General features: G+C 45.0%; 1 protein-coding gene across 1 annotated transcript; it reads left to right on the top strand.

Annotated features, from left to right (window-relative positions):
• The first annotated feature begins 7328 nt into the window (after window positions 1-7328).
• Window positions 7329-22311, top strand: LOC142765725 (uncharacterized). Its single transcript, XM_075867226.1, has 6 exons — window positions 7329-7734; window positions 9325-9428; window positions 12333-12426; window positions 17038-17202; window positions 18680-18808; window positions 22118-22311. The coding sequence occupies exons 1-6, from the start codon at window positions 7666-7668 to the stop codon at window positions 22244-22246; spliced, it is 690 nt and encodes a 229-aa protein (XP_075723341.1). The 5' UTR covers window positions 7329-7665; the 3' UTR covers window positions 22247-22311.
• The last annotated feature ends 1128 nt before the right edge of the window (window positions 22312-23439 follow it).

Below are 23439 nucleotides of genomic sequence, written 5' to 3'. Positions count from 1 at the left end.
TTTGCATATCGAATCAACCCAAACTAATTCCCGTTTTTTTTTTTTTTCGCGACTGCGATATATTCGAGTTCGAGTGTACTCACTTTTCTTTATAACATTTCATGTTATGCCATTCGAACCATTCGTTTCGAAACTATTCGACGAAGTCACTGTCCGCCTGGAATTCACCTGGAACCTGCTCGAGTTTCCTATTTTCACCCATGTTCCTACTCAAGCACGTTTAGTTTGGTGACCGACAAGGACGTCAGTTCACTCTTTTAACAGGAAGGAACGACTAAAGCAAAAATAAGCCTATAATGTCTGCAACAGTCGAAGATTAGCAAACAGTGGTGGCTTCGTAAACATGGTTTATCCTTCAATTCAATAAACTGATACTTTTGATCGCTGTTTAGAACAAACGGGCCGACCTATCCTTAGCCACCTTTACATTAATTAAAGAGGCCCTGCAACAATAAAAAAAATTTTAAGTAGCCATGGAATGGATTCAGTAAAGGAACTTATGGTGAATTCCACTCATCGAGTGGGAGCAAGTTTTCTTGCTCCAAGGCTGGCAATCCGCGTTTCGCTGGTAGATTCGGAGCGAGTTCGCATTTTTCCACTCGTAGATTCGGCGCAATCCATATATCCATATCAACTATATGCTTTGAGCTCTCTACCTCTCTCTTTGTCTCGCTTTGTCTCTCTCTTTGGCACGCACGGACAGGTCGCGGCCTCCCTCGACTGACTCAGTAACTTCCGAGCGCGCCATGTTCAAATCAACCGAGGGCGTGATAAGGGCCTGTCACGCAAAGATTTTGTGTATGTAGCATGATTTGTCCAGAGAAGAGAAAGCAATCTTTAGCTGATTGAGAACTTATTGCGAATTCCAGGCCGCATGCTGCGGTATAATATTTGGCTAACGTGGTTGCTTGGGCGAGTTGGTACGACATGATTCACTTAAAAAACAGCGCCAATAACGAGGGACAAGAGAAAGAAGGAGACAGACAGCGGCACTGACTTACAACAAGATTTATTTGCCAGAACCGCAGAATATATACTTGGGCAGTATCTAACAAAAAAGAGAAAAATACAAAACAAACAAAACAGAATCCACCTAACAACCACGTAGTCATCTCAAATAAATCTTGTTGTAAGTCAGTGCCGCTGTCTGTCTCCTTCTTTCTCTTGTCCCTCGTTATTGGCGCTGTTTTTTAAGTGAATAATATTTGGCTCACGTGTTCTCGAGTGCCTCGACAACTGATCGGCACCGTTTCCTCACCACGCCCGAAAAGCTACCTGCGTAAATCAAACAAATTGAAAAAAAAAAGGAACAGAAGCGTCTCATGGGTCCATGCACCATGAACGACGCCTAGCATCCGCTAAAGAACTGCAAGGTGTAGTGAAAAGAAACTCGGAGTAATTAAAAGTAATCAAAAAGCAATGAAAAGCAAGTGAGTAGGTGAGAGTAATAAACAGGCAAGTGAAAGCAGTTCATAGTAATTCAACGTAATCCATTGCAACTCGTAGTTACTGAGGGCACTCCGTACTGATTGAGAGCAACTTAATACGACGTCAAAATAGTGCAGACGTAACGGCTCGGTTCGCCGTCAAGTAATCTCAGTATGCGAGAAAAGACGCCATGACTTTTGCGCCAGGGGCAGGCCGTGGATTACCCAGGGGCTTGATTCGTAATCATCGGCACCGAGCTATAGTCTTGAAACATTCGTTAATTGAGCAACGGAGTGTGGCAGTTTGGGCTAGTTGGTATGGCATGACGACAGTTATAGCGCGAGAACAAAACGACGACACAGAGACAAGAAGGGCGTGTCTTTCGTGTCCTTCTTGTCTCTGTGTCGTCGTTTTGTTCTCGCGCTATGACTATCGTCATGAGCAACGGAGCTGCGCAGGCATAGGCTCCGTTAGGTGATTCATTTGTATACTCTGACCATTTATGTACTGTGACCAATGGCGTAGTAAGGAAATTTTTGAATTCCGTGAGGGTTCAAGTATTTTTTTTATGTGCTCGTGCGCGCGTATGCAACGCATTTGCAAAAAAAAATGGTCAAGGGACGGGAGGGGGGGGGGGGGGGGTACGATCACTGCCTTACGTTGGCTTCTATGATTGTTACTGTAGCCTTCTCTTTTTTAAAAGCGTTTCCAGCTACATCCCGACGCTCGGCAACCTGGTGTTCGTCTGCCTGGTTCCTTTCCTCATACTGAGCGCCGCTGCGGCGCTGGTATTTTACAGCAAAGGTATGCGCACGCTCGTGCATCTCTCTATACGTGGCCATCTATCTATAAGTGCATGTGCGCGCGTCAATCCATTGCTCCACAAGTACGCCACGGTGTTCGGCTGCGAACCCAATCGTTGCTGGTTTGAACCCGGTCGCTTTTCGGTGGGGGCGACAGGGTGGAAGCCCGTCGGTGCACGTTACAAATCACCGGACGGTCGAAATTTCCGGAGCTTTCCACTGCAGCGTCCCTCGTAACCGTAGGGTGAATTTGGGGCGTAATAATAAATATCTGGAATTCTACGCCCTCAAAGCGCGATATGATTACAACAGACGCCGTAGTGGGTGGGCTCCGGAAATTTCGACGAGCTCGTGATTTTGAACGCGAATTGTCATCGCGCGCATCGCTGGCCTCTACCATATTTTGCCTCCATCGAAATGAGACTGCAACGGCTGGGAATCGAACCCGCGACTACCGTGCCAAGCTATACGTATGTATGTATACTTGCACACGAATTTATACGGTAGTACACAAAACAGAAAAAAAAAAGAAAGAATGTCTATACTTTCTAAATGTAAGGTCGTTTCACTCGCGTTTGTGTGTGCGACTTTTTCAACCACTTACCAACCTTTTTTTTTCCCTTTTCCCACCCTCTTTCTCTTTCTTCGATGTTCGCCTCAACGAAGCCAAACCTCAGCAGGGCCACCAAGGTGAGATTCGTGTGTATATACACACACGGCGAGTCATTGTACCGGAAATGAAGTTTCCGTAAACGTTCCAACAATCGAAGTACGACAACTAAACAACGCGTCTCACATAGAACGTTACAAAGAGGGCATCCATGAACTACAGAGGAAAACCTATCCAAAATGTGCTAGCCCCCAATCTCGCCCCTTTCATAGCTCTACCTGATCAGCCTTAATCAGCTGCTACATTTTGTTCTAAATATGTATTCTGGCACCGAAACAAACATAGCGTAAAAAAAAAACTTGTGTAATTTGACAGCAACCAGTTATTTGCGTGCCACACTCAATGCATTTGCTTGACTTCTCCTATTCCCAGTAAGGGCGAACGGGTAGCCTAAGTCGTGCACATGGGCGTTACAACGCAAGCGCAATCAACGCACATGCATTGCAAGAATAATCACGCACGCACACGTGCACACACACGCGCACACGAGCATGTTTTGACCGCTCACCGCTAATAAAAGCTGGTGCATATAAAATTCTATTTAATTTCTAACGTACAATATAGTCATAGTCACGCAGCTGACAGCTCAATAAAAAGTCAGTTTCTCCACATGGGCGAAGCGATAGACTGTGATAGCAATTATTCAAAACACCATAGGAAGTAAGGCATTGAACTTCATCAGGATCCCATCCGGCAGAACTCTAGAAAACACTGGCATACTAGAATACGGCTGCTCCATAGAGCGTAGCGGTTTTCGTGTTGCGAGGGCACACCAGATACAAAGGTATGAGCCATTCACTGATATCGATCGAGGCAGCACCACGTGTGATCGCGCCCTTTTGATCAAAGTTCACATTCGTCGTACGAATAGCGCAGTCTATCCCCCTCCCTCCATACTATCTCTTGCGTCTTAGCCCAACGTAGCCAGCAGGCGCCTTCTAAATGTGCTTCAACCACTCCCGTCGGCAGCTTTCGCTCGCGCATAGAACGTAAGACGTGCGGGCCGATGTTAGCGACTTGAATTTTAAACGGAACATGACGGCAACGGCGACGGCTGATGTGCGCCTTGAATGTCCATATGAATGCTATCGCAATAAATAGAATACGCTGACAAAATATGCTCCAGATCCTTGCTTTTTCCCACACAGACCTGCGCAAACGAGCATCGTTGCATTAATGGCAATAACGGTCTCGACTCTGACGTCGGCGAATTTCGCGCGATATCGCAATATAAAGTACTTTCTTCCGCTTACATATTTATTTCGTTACTTTCCCAGCCGCTCATGTCGTGTCTCCAGTTACTCAGAGAGGTAAGATATATTTCTAGATTATTTTATTATCCTCTTGTGTATGCACGTGTAACGTATAGCGTGAAGACGTATGCAATAAGTGCGCATATTCGTCACCGCCCCTGCAGCAACTACCCCACCTTCATCGCCAGAACGTAAGCGCCCTTTTTTTATTAGTTTTCGACAGTCGCTGCATGTTCTGTAGGAGGTCACTGTTTTCCATATATGGCAGTGCTGTAAATATTGAGAAACATACATGATCAAAAATGAATCTATAAATGGTATGACAATTTCTATTTATCTCGACTGAAACGAGCATACACATGGTCTTTCAGTAAACTGGCACTTAGTATAAAAGCTAACAAGCATACACTTTTCGCGTCACGAATTAGCGCGGTATCGTTTTGAACCATATAAAAGACGCCGTGATGTCTTTTTTGTAGTTTTTTTTAATTTGCCAAGGTCAATAAACAACAAAAATTCCTTAACCAACTTTTTACACAAAAACGCTAGTGAAAAAAATATCTCAAGACAGAGTTTGTAGCTCTTATTCAGAAGCATTAAATGTTTTCATCTAATAAGGAGACACTGTCAAGTTTACCTTGTTTATAGGTGGTTTGTAGCCTAGAATATTCCGCTTCTGTGTCTAGTAGCCAAATAGCGCATTTGTGAGACCCGATTCCTACTTTACTGTTACAACGAATACCATATATAACAAACTAAGCTATGATTCTGGTGCTGCTTTATTATAGCTGGGTTCCACTATATAAGAAGTGATCATACCAGCGAAACATTGAATCATATGTACAGGCCGTCGTTCATAATCGTGTATTAAAACCTATAATAATAAATAAGCTATGCCCGCAGTCCTCGCTGTCACTTCCAAATGTAATTTGCATAGACCTTACATCCAGCCACGCATGCTCATCTTCGTGACGTCAAGCCCATTTCGGGCAACCCAGACGATTGATGCCAAGTTCGCTCTCTTTTATCCTCGTTCTCTCTGCCGGCTACGGCGACGTTCAACGCGGGAACGGGGGCCTAAGAACTACGCTTGAAAGTATACTTATGGCTCCAGCAAACCAGCTTGTACGACTTCCTTGTAGCTAGGTGATCGACAAGCACATTTCGGGCGACACAGATGGTTGGTGCCGAGTTCGCTCTCTTTCTTTCGTCCTCGTTCGCTCTGCCAGTTACGCCGACGCCGACGACGCTCAACGCAGGAACGGGAACCCATAAGAATTGCGCTTGAAAGTAGACTTATGGCTCCAGTAAACCAGCTTGTACGACTCTCTTGTAGGTGATAGACAAGCGCATTTCGGGCGACCTAGATGGTTGGTGCCGAGTTCGCTCTCTTTCTTTCGTCCTCGTTCGCTCTGCCAGTTACGACGACGCCGACGACGCTCAACGCAAAACGGGGGCCTATAAGAACTGTGCTTGAAAGTACACTTATGGCTCCAGTAAACCAGCTTGTAAGACACTCTTGTAGGTGATCGACAAGCGCGCCTATAGGTTTCACGGGTGGTGCTCGTATTTATTTTTATGTTGTAACCGACTGTCAGGATAACCGCTGGTAATTAAGGGTAACTGACTGGATTCCAAGCGAAGGCAAACGCGTAAGAGGGAGACAGAAAATTAGGTGGGCAGATATGAGAATAAGAAGTTTGCAGGTATAGAGTGGAAGCAGAAAGCGCAGGAACGGGTCGATTGACGGAACATGGGAGATGCTTTTATCCTGCAGTGGACGTAGTTATGATGATGGGGATGATGATGATGGGGGTGATGATGATGATGATGATGGGGATAATGATGATGATGATGATGTAACCGGCTGTAGCTCATTAATTTCACCCGTTCAATGCAGAGTACGTGCCGGTGCCGGGTCGAGCGGTGTGGTGCGTGTACGAGCTCGAATCGCTGTCCACGCGAGACTACAGCCCGAACGACATGCCCAGCTATCTGTGCAGCGCCTTCGTGTATGCCTACGTGATGCTCGTGAGACGGGGACGGCTGGCGCCCAGGGACACCTACCAGAGTACGGCTTTCAAAATGTCATACAGTCCCCTATGTATGCATTCGATTAGATGACTCGATGGCGAAAACCACCTTCTTCTTCTGCTCCTTTAGGTCAACTGTATTGATCCATACCCTCTTTTTCGAATACTTTCTGCACCTATAGTGTGCTTTTGCAGCATGACCTCCGAGATCGCCCCACGACTGACCAAGCGAATATTCCGCGTGATGTCACGTTGTTTGAGGCCAAGGTGATGTCACAATGTTCAGTCATACTTTGTGTATGTTCGTGGGTATTTTTATGAGTGCGCATATATATGCACGTGCGAAATCGCCCCACTCCCCCCGGGCTATCTCAATGATACTGATTTCCAGGAGAGAGGACGGAAATCCGGACACCAACTCTCAAATATCAAGTTCTAGTTATACGGTTATGTTTCAACACACGGTGATTGCATCACCATTAGCAGCAGCAGCAGCAGCAGCAGCAGCCTCACTATATGCCCACTGCAGGGCAGTATGGCTAACACGTACCGTTGCATGGCTGACGAAAAAAAATGCTTGGGACCATTCCCGTGTGTGTTGCCACGCGTTTCATTTTGATGTATACGGGTTTCATCCGCAAAGACTGTTTTAAACGCTCGTCGAAGACCGCGCTGCAATGTTCCAGAAGCTTCACGGTTGTTTAATATCATTCCGTTAAGACTACGCGCAGGACGCGAACAGAGATAATTCGAGAGCTCATGCGGCCACCAGTGACAACTGTGTTATCTTCGATAGCACATGCATAAAAGCCGAAGTGCTTTACCACTAGTCAAATTTATTGACTGCCGACGCTCTGTTCGTCGACGATTACGATATTGCCTAAAGTGTGAATGCTGAGCGCATATGTTGAGCTTGAGCCGCTTGAGCTTCGGCGGCCCGTGCACTATGGTCTGTAATTTGAATTTCCCGGACACAGGTTAACCCAAGGGAAGATTTTCTCCTTGAACACGCCGGCTGGTATCTTCGTCAACGTGACGACCACATGACGACAAATGGAACGTGGGCCCGCCACTCGAGACGAGATTGATGCTAACGTCAACCAGTCAGCGTTCAGCGGCCGCGTCATTAAAATAGGGCGTTTTTTTTTCTCGCCCCGGCGTCTACTTTGTGCACTCTTAGCAGTCTTGTGCTGCAGCACCTGTTCTATATCTGGCTCACATAGTCGCGCTAGACAGCCGCCTTCAGGGAGGAAAAATGGCCTTCAGTTTGCAAATAAAAGCTCCTTATCTCTCTGGTAGACTCAGTCAAGAAATTGCAGTCGGTAGCTCAAGACCCACGTCGCGACGTATACCTGGCCCTGGCGGGTCCCGGCACACCGTCCGGCGTGGCGTCAGAGACAGCATCGTCCACCCGCTACCGGACGCAGCTGTGCGAGGGCTTAGAGGACGTCTTGGAAGACTTGGACCTCCAGGGCGCCATGTTCCACTGGCCGTCGCCATACTCCGACACGATAGGGGACGCTAAAGTCGCGCGGCAATTCTTCAGTGTAAGTCCGCGCCTCTTTACGACGTGTACATAAGCATGGCCAATATTGGCAAGATAGCTAGCGCAAACAAAGCGAGGATTCTAGAAGAGTGGACACACCATGCACGAGAGCGGGTGCATCGCGAACCCTCTCAGAAAATGATTCCTTTGCGCCACCGAGAGAAATTGACGCATAAAATTTGGGCAGCACACAGAATGCAGGTCGACACTAGGCAGCCATCAAGAGACCTTCAGGATAAAAAAAAAATCTTTTTTTATAATCAACTCGTTGAAAGCCGAGCGTTCATATCGATTGCCTTGTCGATGAACATCGAACCAAGAGTGATAGTGCGGCGTTTTCAGTCTCGTGTACGAGCATGCGCAGATAATCGTATTTCGATACAGCGCTCGTGTCCACTCTTCCTTACCATCTGTTTCGTTTGCTCTTCACCTGCTGACCAACAGGTCATGGGATCGAATCCTGGCCGTGGCGGACGCATTTTTGGTGGATGCAGAAATGGTCGGGGTCCGTTTACTTAGATTTAGGTGCACGTTAAAGAACCCCACGAGGTCGTAGTTTCCGGAGCCCTCCACGGTGTCTCTCACAATTATGTGGTGATCTCGGGTCGTTAAACCCCATAAAATAAATTATTTAAAATGCTGTGTGTAGACAAGGCATATCACCGTATTGTTCAAAGCGGATGTGAAGACTTTAAAACATTTAAAATATTTAGCATTAGAAAGAAATGTGACACAGGCCTCGTGAAGCCATCATGTGTTTTTTTTTTTTGCCCATGTTTCTGTTAGAAAGAGAGAAAGAGAAAGGTTATGTGAGATGCAGGGAGGTTAACCAGAAAACAAGAACTTTCCGGATTCCTACCCTGCACTGGGAAGGATGTTACCAGTACCATGCATAGATGCGAAAATAATGTTCAAGTTCGAAAAGAAATGTTTAGAGCCGTTTCATTTGTGCCAACCGGGCTGCGTCTGCACTGTCTGGGGCAGCAGCCTCGCGACGTTTTTGCGCGGCCATTCACACTACCATGAGCCTTGGTTCTTTCACCTGCCGCTGTTCTTCCTCGCAAGCAACCCATCGCCCGTCGAGTCCATTAGACAACTGCTGACAACAGCCCTGGCACGATCTCTAAGTCAAGAGAACAAAGAGGCACCACGATTGGTGGGAAGTGCCACCGCCGAATATCGCGACACCAGCGAAAGAGGCTTGACACTCTGCTATCTTTGAACACACACAGGCTATTATAGATAGACTATTCTACCTAAGACTGGCAAACAACCCCATCTTGGGCTGTTAAGCCGATGATTTCTTGTTTTGTATACCGCAACTAACGCAAATTAATAAGGCCACGAAACACCGAATGCACCAACCCAGCCGTTTTCACGCGTTTGCGTCCACCATAACACTGTTAATTAGTTGTTAAAGATGGGAAACGCTTACAGTTTAACAGCCTAATATGGCGGAACTGAAGCGTGCACCCGTAAAAAGTGACAACACCGAGTATCACCGTATACTTGTGATAAAGGCTTTACGTTTCGTTTTGCGCGAATGCAGAATAAATACACGATGACTTGTACGCGCTTTCTGCCCGCGCAGGCCATGGAGACGTGTCTCGACGCCTTTTCGAAGAAGATGGCGCTGGTAGTCCCCAGTGATGAAGGCGACAGGAAACGCTTCTTTCCGTTTATCGACGGTGTAAGGTGAGCGTTCACACGTGTGACTCATGCATCTGTTTGCATCATCGCTGAACGTGTCTGCGCAAACACGCCATTCATGCACCATGGCTGTTGCGTGTGTGTGAGTGACTATTAAAATAAACGTACAGGAAATGAAACGAGAAGTGCACCTCGCAACTGTCTCACTCAGGGGAGGACACCTAAATACAGAAGGGAATTAAGAGATAAGGCAGGATTAACAGAAATAGATACGAAACTAAGGATACGGTTAGATGACATCACGGACGGAACTCCAATCGGCATCCAAAGAACGCCATTTTCAAGCTGAATCGGCATGGTGTCTTTTTTTTTTCTCTTAATTGCCTTCTTGACTACATGTCAACATTGTCAAACAATCACACATCACACCCGTTTCATGTGCGTTAATGAATCAAACAAAGCTATCACATCTTCAGCGGATTCGGTGTGTATTGTCTTACACACATCACGGACTTTGACAGCTTCACGAAACACTCATGAACAGGTGGAACTGTCGCCTTCTTTCCCGCGTTCGTCAGCCTCTATAACTGTATACAATGGCCCCAACGAAATTACCATTACGTGATCCTGAAAAAAAAAAAACCCTGTTTAGGAGCTCAAGTATTCTTGAAGTCGATATTTTCCTGAAACTTTGCAATTGCTGATGTCGACCTCATGTGAGGTCCAGCAGATCGTATTTAGTCCACCGACACATTATATTGCAGTGGCACTCATGATACATGTATGATGCTCTTGAAGGAAAGAAAAAAAAAAGGCGCTCATTTCTGTCTGCCGAATGTGACGACACGACTAAGCTGCTCATTGGAAAGGGAAAGGGAACAAAAATGACAGTAGAGCGAGGGAACAGAGTTGGCCCGAGACACGAGCATGCGCATGAGGGGGTCTCGACAGCACCACCAACGCCAGATTCGAGACTAGGCGTTTAAAATAAAATGTTCCACATTTAAAAGTCATTCAGACACGGTTGGGTTCTTACATTGAGACACACCGACTTTTTCCAATTCAATGTTTGACTTTAGACCAAACGTAGCAGCACAGGATTTACTCCTGCTACTCACGGAAGAAGCGTTAAATCCGCCTAACGGGAGCACGGACAGGTTCACCGTAGCCTTGGACGTCGAGAAAAGCCTTCGATTCTACATTTTGAGGACAGCAACACTTGAGAAGCTACGCAACATCGTATGTGGAGAAAAAAGCTACTACTACATAAAGTCTTTCCTGACTAACCGAACGCCTATACATTTGGCACCAGTTCAACGATATACTCAACCGTGGAACCACGCAGGCCTCGATTTTATCCCCTCTACTTTTCAATGTTGTCTATTGTTAAAAGAGGAATCCGAGCTAGGCAAAGCAATATACGCGGACGACGTAACGTTATGGACTTCCAAAGGCTCCATTGACGACGAACAAGATACCCTTCAAAGAGCAATCGACAAAGTCCAAAGGTTTTGCATGAATGCGGGCATGTGATGCGCACAAGAATCAAATAAGAATTTATCAGGTTAAAACCACAATGTTTTAAAATATTCTAAATATTCTAGACACCCTCAAACACATCTCAGTATGTCCATGTATCTATCAGCTAGAGAGGTGCAAAAGCTAAATGTCTTGGGCTTGTGGGCACAAAACAGCAATAGGGTAGATCACACTACCGACACACTCAGAAAAACGAAGTACAAGAATGATAATATGCAGTTTGTACACCCTTCCAAAAATCAAGCAATACGGAAACAGCAAAAGTTGACGCAATCATATATAAGAACGGTGTACATAGTTGCGATTGGACTGCCCAGCAATGCTGGCACTGAAAAAGATGTCGTGCTATGTAGGGACTATATATACGTACACGAAGAACTCGCGTCCACTTTGCTGATATCCCAAAATTAAGGAAAGATTAAGTTCTGAAGTGGTTCTTGAGAGAAAGGAAGAGAAAAGTGAGCCCCGTTATTGTCTGCTTCAGTGAGCGACACCGCCACAGAGCTCACAAAGGGATGGGGGTAAGGAGGGATAAAAGGGTAGAAGTAAAGGTATAGGAAAGAGGAAGAAGAAGCAACAACAAACTGAGGGGATAGGAGAGACAGGAAAGATGGAAGAACGGTCACTGGAGTCCGAGGACGGGGTACACTTGCGAGAGATGGTGTCGGCGTCTGTAGATGGCGTAGAGCAGGACCAGTAAATCAGAGCTGCGCTGTCGTCGAAGGTCGTCGGCGACAGGAGATGACGTAGGACGAGCCCAGTCGGCCAGCGCTACGATGACGCCGAAGGTCGCGAGCGCGCGGGCGCACAACCGGTCGGCACGAAATCCAGGGAGCGTCTCTCAAAGATTAAGTTCTACGGACCAAGGCACAGCTCTGCTCAAGCAGGTTGACTACCCCTTAAGCATGGGTGGCGCTAGGCGTGAGCACGGGAGGAGGGAGGCCTGGAGCCCCCCCCCCCCCCCCGACCAAATATTTTTGCCTGCCCCCGTTGCCTCTCCCCAAGAGGAAACATAGTCTCTGCCCCCACCCCCCTAAAGAAAAGAACTCACTTATCTTGGGTGCCCCCCCCCCCCCCGGTAAAATAACCCTGGCACCACCTGTGCCCTTAAGAATTCTGCACTCCGTAGAGGAGACATACTTACTACCACACCACAATAGGCCACAAATAATGGCGTCCCCCATCCCCAAGAATATGAGGCAGGCGGCAAGCCAGAGCAAGAACACTACAAAAGCATTACGGTAACAACCCAATCATCTTTCGCACAGACGCCTGCAGACTGCAGTGATCACCGATGGTATAACTGATTACAATACCAAGTATAAAGCAGCATTTCACCTTCACGAGTTGAAAGTCGAGAATGATAACGTTCTGCAATACATTTTCACCACACGGTGCCGTTTCGTGCAGGCATTCGTACAACGTAGTTTACTGGACGCACAACCTTCACGAGATTCATGGCCACGACACAACGGCACGCTGCACTGTCAACCTGCCAGACATCGTAAGCCCCGCTACTTGACCATTTTTGCTAGCGATGTATACTTCCACTGATTCATATTGATGCTAAGTACCACACACTCAAAAAAAAAAAAGCTGGCTGACTTTGGGAAGGGGGGGGGGGATTGGCATAACACTTTTTTTATGAGATTCTAAAAGAGAAAAGAAGAGAAAAGTGAGCCCCGTAACTGTCTGCATCAGAGTGCGACACCTCAACAGTAGCTCACGAGGGAGGGGGGTAAGGAGGGATTAAAAGGATAGGATTAAAAGATAAATAGATAGAGGAAAGAGAGAGCGAGGCGCAAAGACAGCGAACGACAGAAAACGATGAAAGTAAAGGGGAGATAGGAAAGATGGACAGGGTAGCAGGAGTCCGAGGACGGGGCACCACTCAGCTAGAGTTACTGTATATGCTACCTTTAGGTAGGTAGCACATGTACAGTAACTCTACACTCAGCGAGAGCTCATGTCGGCGGCGGGAGATGGCGTAGGGCGAGCCAGTCGGCCAGAGCTGCGCTGTCATCGGAGATCGCGGGGGCACAACCAGTCGGCACGAAATCCAGAGAGCTAGACGCACAATACGAAAGTGAAACGCGTCTTCATAGAAGTTGAGCGTTTATTGTGCATCGTTTCGCCCCAAGGGCGAATGAATGAATGCGACAGCAACAAATTGTGAAGTCATGCGAAGAACGGCAAGCAGCTCAAAACTTGAAGCGCGCGCCTCAGACAGAAAGCACGCACGAAATGAGCACATGCAGGACGAACGCGGACTAACAAATATCACAGCTCGACACTGAAGCGCGCTTTTCAAACAGAAAGACGCACGAAATTAACATACAAGTGTAAGACAAGCACCTCGGGAACTCAAGCGCGAACAACTGTCACAATTCTTACTTCTTCGTGTGTGAGCGTACCCTGGTGAAGCCTTGACATCCTACCATGACATCACACAATATTACCGTCTTTCGAGGCAGACAAAACCACCCCCGCACCATAAGCTAACTAAGCGCCAGGAGGTTATCTGGCGCCGCTTGCAAACACATTCATTTCCGTGCCCATACATTTATGCACGTATATACCCCGACTCGATTGATCCGCATTGCTCGCATTGTGGCTCAATAGCCACACTTAATCACATTCTCTGGGCCTGCAGGGAAGATCCCCCCTCTCTCGATCTCCTAGCCGCTCCCTCGCCAGAGGGGTGGGAGGCAGTTCTGACCTCCACCAGCCTGGCCGTTCAGCTCCAGGCCGTACAAAGGGCAGAGGAGGTGGCCATCAGGTTCAGCCTGGCGGGTCACCTACCTCCTTAAGTCTGACGACAATAAAGTTGTGTTCTCTCTCTCTCTCGTGTGTGAGCAGTGTGCTCTTTTTGTAAACGCGGCCACGGCCGCAAGCGAAGTGACTTCTGTGCTCGCCCGAACCACAAGTCTGATAAGCGCGCGCGCAGGAGAGACCACGCTATGTGGAAGCGGCGCTCATCGAAAGCGCGCCCAACGCAAGCTGGTCGTATGATCCCTCTAGTGATGACAAAAACGCGTTGAAGTTGCAGAGCTCTGAGGACTGCCTGTATATGGCTTGCCATTAACACAAGGAAGGAAAAGAACGGCAGGGAGGTTAACCAGTCTATAGGCAGCCGGTTTGCTACCCTGCGCATGGGATGGGGGAGATGAAAGAGAGAAGAGAGAGAGGGAAGAGAGATGACACAGCACATTAAGCCGCACACGCACGCACTCTCATAGTACAGTCTTGTACGTCTTTCGTGGTGTGTGACATTGCTGTTACAGCCGCTTGTTCAGGTCCGTGCCACCTAGGAATTTCAGCAGTGCTTTTGTCACCTTCTGTTGCAATGTCTTCTCTCCCGTTAACACAACATTCTCTTCGTGGCTTAACGGTTAGCGCCACGTTGCGGAACAAAAGGTCGCTAGTTCGATGCCACACGACAGAATCTTTCTCGTTTTTTTTAATGCGAAGCATTTCTTAGTGAACTTTAGCGACTTGGAGCATGTCTATCTATCATCTATCTATCTATCTAGCCAGTCGGTTACGTTCAGGTGCTCTCGTGGTCGCCCCCTTAACTTCACGTGAACCAAAATTAGCATGGGAGGATAAGATGGTTTGACGAATATGACGCGCTGGTCAAAACATGGATAATGGCACAATCCCGTCGCGTACGTCGTCAAACGATTCCCGCCAGACAGTGGCACATACCCATGGGCGGGTATGTACCGCTGGTATGCGGGTATGTGCCACAGGTGATTAATACTTAATAGCTACCCAGGAACGACGAGAACACACATGGGCAATTTTAACGCGTGAGCGTTAAGCAATACACGACAGCACCAGCCTCGACCCAACTAAGGCACAGAATAAATAACAGTGTTCAGAAAAGCCTGACCTAGGCAGCGTTGACCCTCCCACGAAAACAAATAATGAAGTTCAGGGTCCCAGCAGGAATTGAACTCAAGCATTTTGCGTGGCAGTCAAGCTTTCTACCACAGAGCTACGCCAGGCCTCGGAACTACTTTCAAATAGACGCTAATCTTCGTGAAACGTCAACAGTGGTTGCAGTGCTGCCTACCCAGTTTTGTAAACATGACACATGTACTCCTTTGATACAGCCATCACATCGGGTTAACATCAATTGTGGTTAGGTGCCATGCGCTGAAGTTGATTTATGTAGCAGTGTCTACGACCAGCATTTTCGCGAGTATCAGCCCTTCATATCAGCTTCTGTTGCCAATACGCATGTTCTAGTTGACATTGTTGCGCGACCGGAAACAACTGGTTATAGAAACATCTGCAATTCTTCGACGTATGTCTGGGCGTGGAAGTTGTACACATATTTAGCGTCAGTTCATGACGTATATATATTGCTAAAAAAATTGCAACACAGCCACCTTCCCTCTAGATGATTCGCATAACGCCGTTTCCCAGGTACGGAGGATCTGCCATTTTTTTTTTTGCAGTCAGTGTGTATTTTACAACGCCATATCCGTGACGGAAATACGTCAGCGGAGCCGTGGTTGACCACAGCATAAAACACTTGGAGTGGGCACGTACGAGCGCGATCTGGAGCGAGTGTCAAACAGTGTGCTCAGACACCAGCACAAAATATGTCACTTCGCATATTGTAGATTCATCAAAGTTTCACGGCATATCGGACGGGAAATCGACATACGTACATGATCAGTCCTGATTGAACCCGAGGCTCTACTATACTATGGGAGAATAAACACCTGCCGATCTTAAATGCACACAAGGTTACGCTAAAGTGAAACAATAAAACAGTTTGAATCAACTAATAAATTGTACTTCATGAAAGCTCTAGAGATGTTGATTTCGCCGTCATGGAGATGAATAGACAAACGTCAAATGTGTCACTTTTAAGTTTCCCGCCGCAAGCTTCAATGGAACCATCACATATGTGAGGTGTGTGTGTGTGTGTGCTTTGGCCAGATTGGCTCAGCAAAATTTCATGGAGTTTAGGTGTCAATACTAATAAGGAAGATAATATACTGCATTTTCACCAATTGGGAACTATGCACTAGCTGCCATTTGTTCTTGTTTTTCTTCAGGGGGCAGAGTCCAAGCATGAGATCTGTATTCTTTAACCTTTATAAGTTAACCCAATGAGCTTAAGAAAATTATTTGAATTCAACCGTACATCACATTTGTGCGCACTTAAATATACATGCCCAAATTTGGAAATTTTCGGGGGGAGGGGGCGATGGTTCTCGCCCTTCCGAAAATGATATATATATATTCTTCGGGAGACCCCTTGAATCTCAATATGTAGGTCTGAAGTTTAAAATAAAGCTACACTCGGTGGGTGTATATTCCATTGAAGGTGTATTTCGCAAACAGTCACGAGGCTGCAATGCTTGACTCTACCGAAAAAGATACGCCCAGCCTTTGTGCAGCCGATGGCGTCATCCAGCATAACTACTGTCAACTAGAGCAGAAAGAAATGAAACGGCTATGTTCCACCTATGCTCGGGCCCAGCACAGGTGTTCCCAATAACAGTAGTATGACGCATTGCATTTCCCTCTCAAGAGAACTATATGAGACGACCGAAAATTGCTTTTGTGGCACAGTAAAGCATCACAAGATGGACATATACTAGTGCTGTCACCTAGCTGTATTTTTTATAATGGACGAAATTCAAGCGAGCAGTGCATTTAACATGGTTGCAAGAGGGAATTAAGGAGCCCACACTGCATCCACGTGTTGCCAGTCACGGGAATGGCTGAATGTTTCTGTCAAGAGGAAGTCCCAAAAACCAACTGCGCATATCAGATTTCAGACTTGCCATGTATTCTCTAATATAACCCGCCACCCCTAGCTTTTTATTAAATTGTATGCAAAACAAATACAGTATCTGAAGTAGGTAATGGGTATATTTGCAAATGGGTAGTTGGAAATCGCAACCAACTGGCGCAACTCTCATCTTTACTATTGTGACTTCCCATACAGCTGTACCTTCAGACACATCTTCCCATTTTTTGGTGCCCGTCGAATGCAAGGAAATGTAGTATCTCAAATATGTAATAGGCACTTGGTAATTCTCAACAGCTCACCCAACTACCATTTCTAATATTACAACTGCCCACACAGCTGAACCTCCAGACGGACCTCAAGAAGGCTACGCCAGCGCTGCACGATCGAGCCATGGTGACGGTGTCGCTGAGAGCACTCGAATACCACCTGCTGGTCACGACGGGCCCCAACAAGCTCAACAGTGCCGATCCGAACAAGACGGAGGTGCTCCCATACACCGCAGTTAGTATTCGCCTTTTCGGTCAGTTTCAAGACTGCTATAGTAGCAGCACCCAAGAAACTTCCATTCACCTCAATGGTCACTAAGATACAAGCAGAAAGCGTGTCTTTTAAGTGTGCAAAAGTAAGGAAAGACTTTGTTTTCCATTTTCAGGCAAAATGATGGCGCATGATATAAAAGACCAACTCCTATAACGTTGTGTGTAGCTTAAAACATTTATTTGAAATATTCGGCCGGACACGGGAAGATAAGTGTCGAACATATGTAAGCTACTCACCAAGGCATTTGTTCCCCGTCAATGCTGCTACCACTGCAGCTACGCCTGCACACAAAGCCAGAATGAAGTACAGCACCCGTGGTCATAAACAGCGAGAGGGTCTATATTGTGTCCACTTGACTGCACCAGTGATAATTGCCTATTAGCAATGGTAATACGAGTTATATGTAACAGCATTAGAAGTTTTTGTGGGAAAGCAACAGCTAGTGTTTCGAAGTCTGATAAATTTCACAAAAGTACAGGTGCCTCTGAACATCTCACTAGACTAACATGATTGGGACACATCCCATCAGACGAGTAAACTCACTTATAGTAAGTAGTGTAAGCAGGAATACATTTTTTAGTCTAGATTATGCCATTGGTAACTATACTGCAACACATACTACCATCTTTCCAGCTTGAACAACCACTGTAAGCATGTGCTTCTTTGTAAATGCTTCATCATGGAGACGTGTCTTCGCCTTGGTGAAGACAAGTTGCCACTTCAATGTGGTTTAAAGTTCAAAAGCTTGTTATACTGGCCTATATGCTCAAAGTATAGTAAATCTCAAAGCATAACATATTTCACAGGTTATCACATGCATTCTAAAAAAAGTGAAATCTTGTTACCATATAAAGTTGCTTCCACTTCCAAAAAAAGAAAGGCATATGCACTACTCGGCTAATGACCCGCAGGTCGCGGGTTCGAATGCCGGCTGCGGCGGCTGCACTTCCGGTGGAGGTGGAAATGTTGTAGGCCCGTGGGCTCAGATTTGGGTGCACGTTAAAGAACCCCAGGTGGTCCAAATTTCCGGAGCCTTCCATTACGGCGTCTCTCATAATCATATGAGTGTTTTGGAACGTTAAACCACACATATTAATCAAGCCATATGCACAAACTTTCCCTCAATTTTTAAAATTATTGTGAAGGTTACTTAGGTCATAACAGATATGCCTATATTTAAAATAACATTTGTGATAGGTGATACATACTATTCCAATTCTATTTGATATTATTCAGCCAAAATCATTAATTCACTTCAAATTAAAAATTCACTATTTGCACAAGCCTACAATTGAGGCGATTCCATTGACTGAGCCAATCGTACTTTCTTTTGTGATATCAGTAACATGATACGAGTGATTCGATATCCACCGCAAACCCACTTTCGTCAGCATACAGTAAGGAGACGTTAATTCGCGACCATCTCATTCGACAACAGGTCTGCCGAGAGAGTGTCCCGAACCAGAGTCAGTGGCAGTGGTCCATGAGTAAAGAGGACGGCTGCGTACACGGCACGTACCAAGATCGGTGGATTGCTTCGCTGCACGAAGCAAGCGATACTTACTTTGTAAGCGGCTTCTTCTTCTATTTTTTTTCCTTGTCAAATAAGAATACTAGAGTTCCTCGCGGTGAATTAGCGGCTACGGTGCTCTGCTGCTCACCTGAAGGTCGCCGGTTCGATACCGACTGCGGTGGTCGCATTTCGGTGAAGTCGACATGTCAGAGGCCCGTGTTTTGGGCGACGTCAGCGCGCGAACACCAAACTGTCGAAATTTTCAAAGCCTACCACTACGGCATCTCTCATAATCATATCACAGTTTTGGGATGTAAAAGCCCAGATATTATTAAGAGTACTACAGTCCACTTTCTGAAACTAAAGCACAAAAGACAAGTATGACATGCAGGTTTTTAAGAAAATGAAATAAATTGCGCAGTTAAACTGGCTTCTTGCTTCACTACGCCGGTAAAAGTGCCTCCCAATTTCAACATTTTTTTTTTACTGCATGTTAAAATGCAGAACGATAGTTATAGCACGAGAACAAAACGACACAGGGACAAGAAGGACACGAGCGCTAGCTTCCACCTGAGTTTATTGCGCAGAGCGCGAAAATATATAGAGGAGACAGTAACCATGGGACAAAAACCATATGGCACAAAGAGCAAAACATGAGTAAGGGAAAACACAAAAACAAAAAACAAAGGCACAGAAAAAGGCAAAGAAAAGTCTATAAGGAAACGAAACAGAAAAGTAAAGATAATATAACTACCTGCACGCACCAAAACCTTCGAGGAACCTTAGTTCCTTCTCGGACAGACACACGGAGGGCTTGCTAATGCAAGACATCTGTTCGCATGCAATCTGCGCGGCCTCGACAATGACTCGGGTGCGCTCATCTTTGTGCTTGTACAGCGTCGCTGTGTCCTTGAAAAGGGGCACACAGTTGCACTCAGTGCAGTACTGGGCAAGAAAACCATCATTCCCGTTTCTAACATTGTTAGCGTGTTCTCTCAGTCGATCGTTCAGACACATTCCGGTCGTTCCGACATAACAAGCACTGCATGAACGGGGAATCCTGTAGACAACTTCCCGGGAGCATACCGCATGCCTGTTTCTAAGCTGAACTTTGCATTCCGTTGATGACTGCATTTTCAGGTTTTTTTTTTTTTTCAGGGGGACCTATTTAAAGCATTCTCAAGACAAATTCGTGCTATGCCTCGCTTAAGTAACATGCTGTGTGCGGAAGAAAAAGGAAGTAGAGGTTTCTGCGCACGTGGTTCATAACACAAACAGATGTGCTGTGAGCTAAAAACAGTCTTAAATCCAAAAAGCGTAACTTGTCATTCTCGGGCATTTCATGTGTCAACACAAGATGCTTTAAACAATCATCAAACACACCTATCGTTTCAGTCGCAATCGAGTGGAACATAGAAGGGTTACAATTTAGAAGAACCAAGAAATAATCCACGTACCTGAATACTTTGACAACATGCGAGCCTTCTAACTTTTTGTGCAGTTTTTCGCAAATTTTTGCCAATAGAAGATCACCGAGTAGAGGTGCTATGCATGAACCGATTGAAACAGCCTTTTTCTGCAGATAAATACAATCATTCCATTGAACGAAAGTAGAGGCAACATACTTTTGTGTTTCCTTTCCTCATAGACTTTTCTTTGCCTGTTTTTGTTTTTTCCCTTACTCATGCTTTGCTCTTTGTGCCATATGGTTTTTGTCACATGGTTACTGTCTCCTCTACATATTTTCGCGCTCTGCACAATAAACTCGGTTGGAAGTTAGCGCTCGAGTCCTTTTTGCCTCTGTGTCGTTGTTTTGTTCTCACGCTATAACTATCGTCATGTCATACCAACTAGCCCAAGCTGCCACACTTCTAAGTTAAAATGCAGGTTCTACGAACATAACACAGGGAATGTCCTTTTGCTTCTGAAGTGAAGTGATGTTTCTTTTCCTTTCACACAAAGGGGAAAGCCAGGGCTAAAGCCTGCAGTGCCTGACTAAGGCCACCATAATTGCATAGGTAGCTGTATTTGCCAGTGTAACGCAATGCTGCTGCTAAGCATGCAGCTGAAACAAGATACAAAGCATTATAAAAGACACAAACTTATATTTTTACAATATAAGTTTACAAACTTATACAAAATACAAACTTTTTTTGGTGTTTGTTTAAAGTGCAAAAAAGGCAGTCTTTAGCTTAGTCTTTACAAGGCAGCTAGCAGACTATTATTAGCCGAAGTGCTAGAACAAATCCAGAATCGCGCAAGCCACTTCACTTCGAACAATTACAGCTATTATTCCGTTCTTGCACTCGCTGCAATATCGCCTTGCCTACTGTTTCACAAATGCATTCCTTCATCTTGAACAGTAGCATGCTTGAAATGGCCCTATGCTTTACGTTACACAAACTTTTTAATTTAGCTATACACAAATTTATCGATGCACACGTGAATTCCACAACTTCTGTGCTTCCACTAGTTGTACAATTTCGGAATTGCTTCCCAGATACCATAGCACGCCAGAGATTATTCTGATGCATTCCCGAGACATCTGCCAGAAAAAAAATGCGACATCTATTTTCTCGGCGTTTTGCTCGTTACTTGGAATTCTTTTTTTCTGTCACTATGCTATCATCGTGCACAGTAATGTTGAGATTTTTTCCTAACATACTATGCTTGTGCGAATAATGCATTATTTTGAAATCACTGAAAATTTTCAATTATTCGGTACAAATAAATGCATATTAATCTGCGTGTGACACCTTGTAAAGGTAGTTTCAATGCAGTTGAGCAGTGCTGAGCCGTGAAAGCACCTATTTAAATGCATATTAGTTTTTATGTATCCCCTTGTAAAAGTGGTTTCACTGCAGTAAACCGGTGCTGAACTTTGAAAACACGAACTCGGGAGAAATCCGCACTTTTGCAAAGCCTCACTCCAAGGTTAAATGAAAATAGTAATTTTCATACCAATTCATTTTTCGAGTTTGAAGGCTTATTATACCGACTTATATACTCTAAATTCGTCAAACTTTAATAAGTAGCATGTTTTCCTTGCTATCACTTTCATTCTACCGAAAATAAAATTCTTTGACCATTCAAAGTTGCTTCCGTTTTGATGCAAAAAAAAAAGGCATTTGCACAGGCTGTGTTTCAATTTTTAATACGATATTGTAACATGGAGCAGCATTCCTCGTTTGGAGCAGTTGGGAGCAATCAGAGCAGTCCTTCCATCACTTCACTGTCCTTGTCAGTACAACACCAATTCTACATAGCCCAGCAGTGCAAATTTTTCTGAGCACTGTGCGAGAAAAATTTGCATGCCCAACCACACTAGAGTCTCACTGTTACAATTTTTTTTTCATTTTACAGGCAAACTTTACAATGGGCGTGGCCATTTTCGACATTGCGTACGACGACTATGAGGGCCTTTGCAAGGAAAAGTACCCCCTGACGACTGCGGTTGTGAGAGGCCTGAACATTTCACATATAATGCATTAAGCTCTTTTAAATTGTAGCATGAATATCATTGAGAATGTCTATTGTGAAACGAAAATAAAGTATTGTAACACGAAAATCAATCATTGACATGCCACATTTTTTTCGCATAACGTTTGTTTGTGGCTTCAATACTAAGGCTTGCAAAATTAAAGGCCCTTGATTTTAGAGAATTATGCGTGCTTTCCCAGATAAAGCATGAAGTCTTCAAAAATTATGCCATGCAATATATCACCTTCTGTAGCAGTAGCTGCAACTCGAACCTCGTTATAAAAACTGGTTTAACATGAAATAAGTTTGTTATATCCGAAAATTTGTTATGAAGGTACATTCCTAACACTATATCTATTGCAAGATTTCTTCATTTCATTCATTATACCCGATCACTTGTTGCATCCGGGTTTGTTATATCGAGGTTTAGAGTATTTTCGTACGCAACTTCTTTATTGTAGTTATGGAAACTAGCGTTAAAAAGCGAGCTAAATATTACTCATTCGATGAATTGAACTTTCCACAAGGTCAGTATGTCATGACTAAACCTCAGCGTACTGCATACGTCTGCAGCCGACCACTTTGGTGAAGGAGATACTACAATGCTCGACATGCCATTTTTGATAACTTTAAAAGCATTATTTTCTTTCTTCAAGATGAACTAAGCGAAAACTAAATTTGCACACATTTGGAGCTGACAATTTTCATCTCCTTATGTTATAATGGAGCATTACTGATGGCAGAATAATAAGTAATTCAGTTACACACCAATTACAATTATTGAATGAGCCCAACATGAAATGACACGTTACTTTATTTTCTGCAAATGTAATACTGGGTGGCTTGGAATTATGCGAGGTGAATTTGACACATTCGTGGACAGTGAGGCCCAACTCTCACTAGAACGAGATATAAAGATGTCCCTTCGCAATAAAAATGAAAAGATGTTTGAAGAAGCTATTTTACATCAAGTGCTCAGAATGTAGCCGGCATATTAAAAATGTCTTTCAGAATCAAAGAATAATTAAGCACAAAGAACCGTTGCACACTAAACTATCACTGAACCATAACTTCTGTTTCACTATCTTGTAACATTATTGTTTAATGCGATGGCATTCTGGTGTTGGCATCATTAGTTTCGAGTGAAAAATCATCTTGCTGTCACTGAACCATAACTTCTGTTTCAATATCTTGTAACATTATTG

The sequence above is a fragment of the Rhipicephalus microplus genome, chromosome 6, assembly GCF_043290135.1.
Source record: "Rhipicephalus microplus isolate Deutch F79 chromosome 6, USDA_Rmic, whole genome shotgun sequence".
NCBI classification, from domain to species: Eukaryota; Metazoa; Arthropoda; class Arachnida; order Ixodida; family Ixodidae; genus Rhipicephalus; species Rhipicephalus microplus.
The sequence above is the reverse complement of the archived record's forward strand: the minus strand, read 5'-3'. Positions and strand labels throughout refer to the sequence as shown.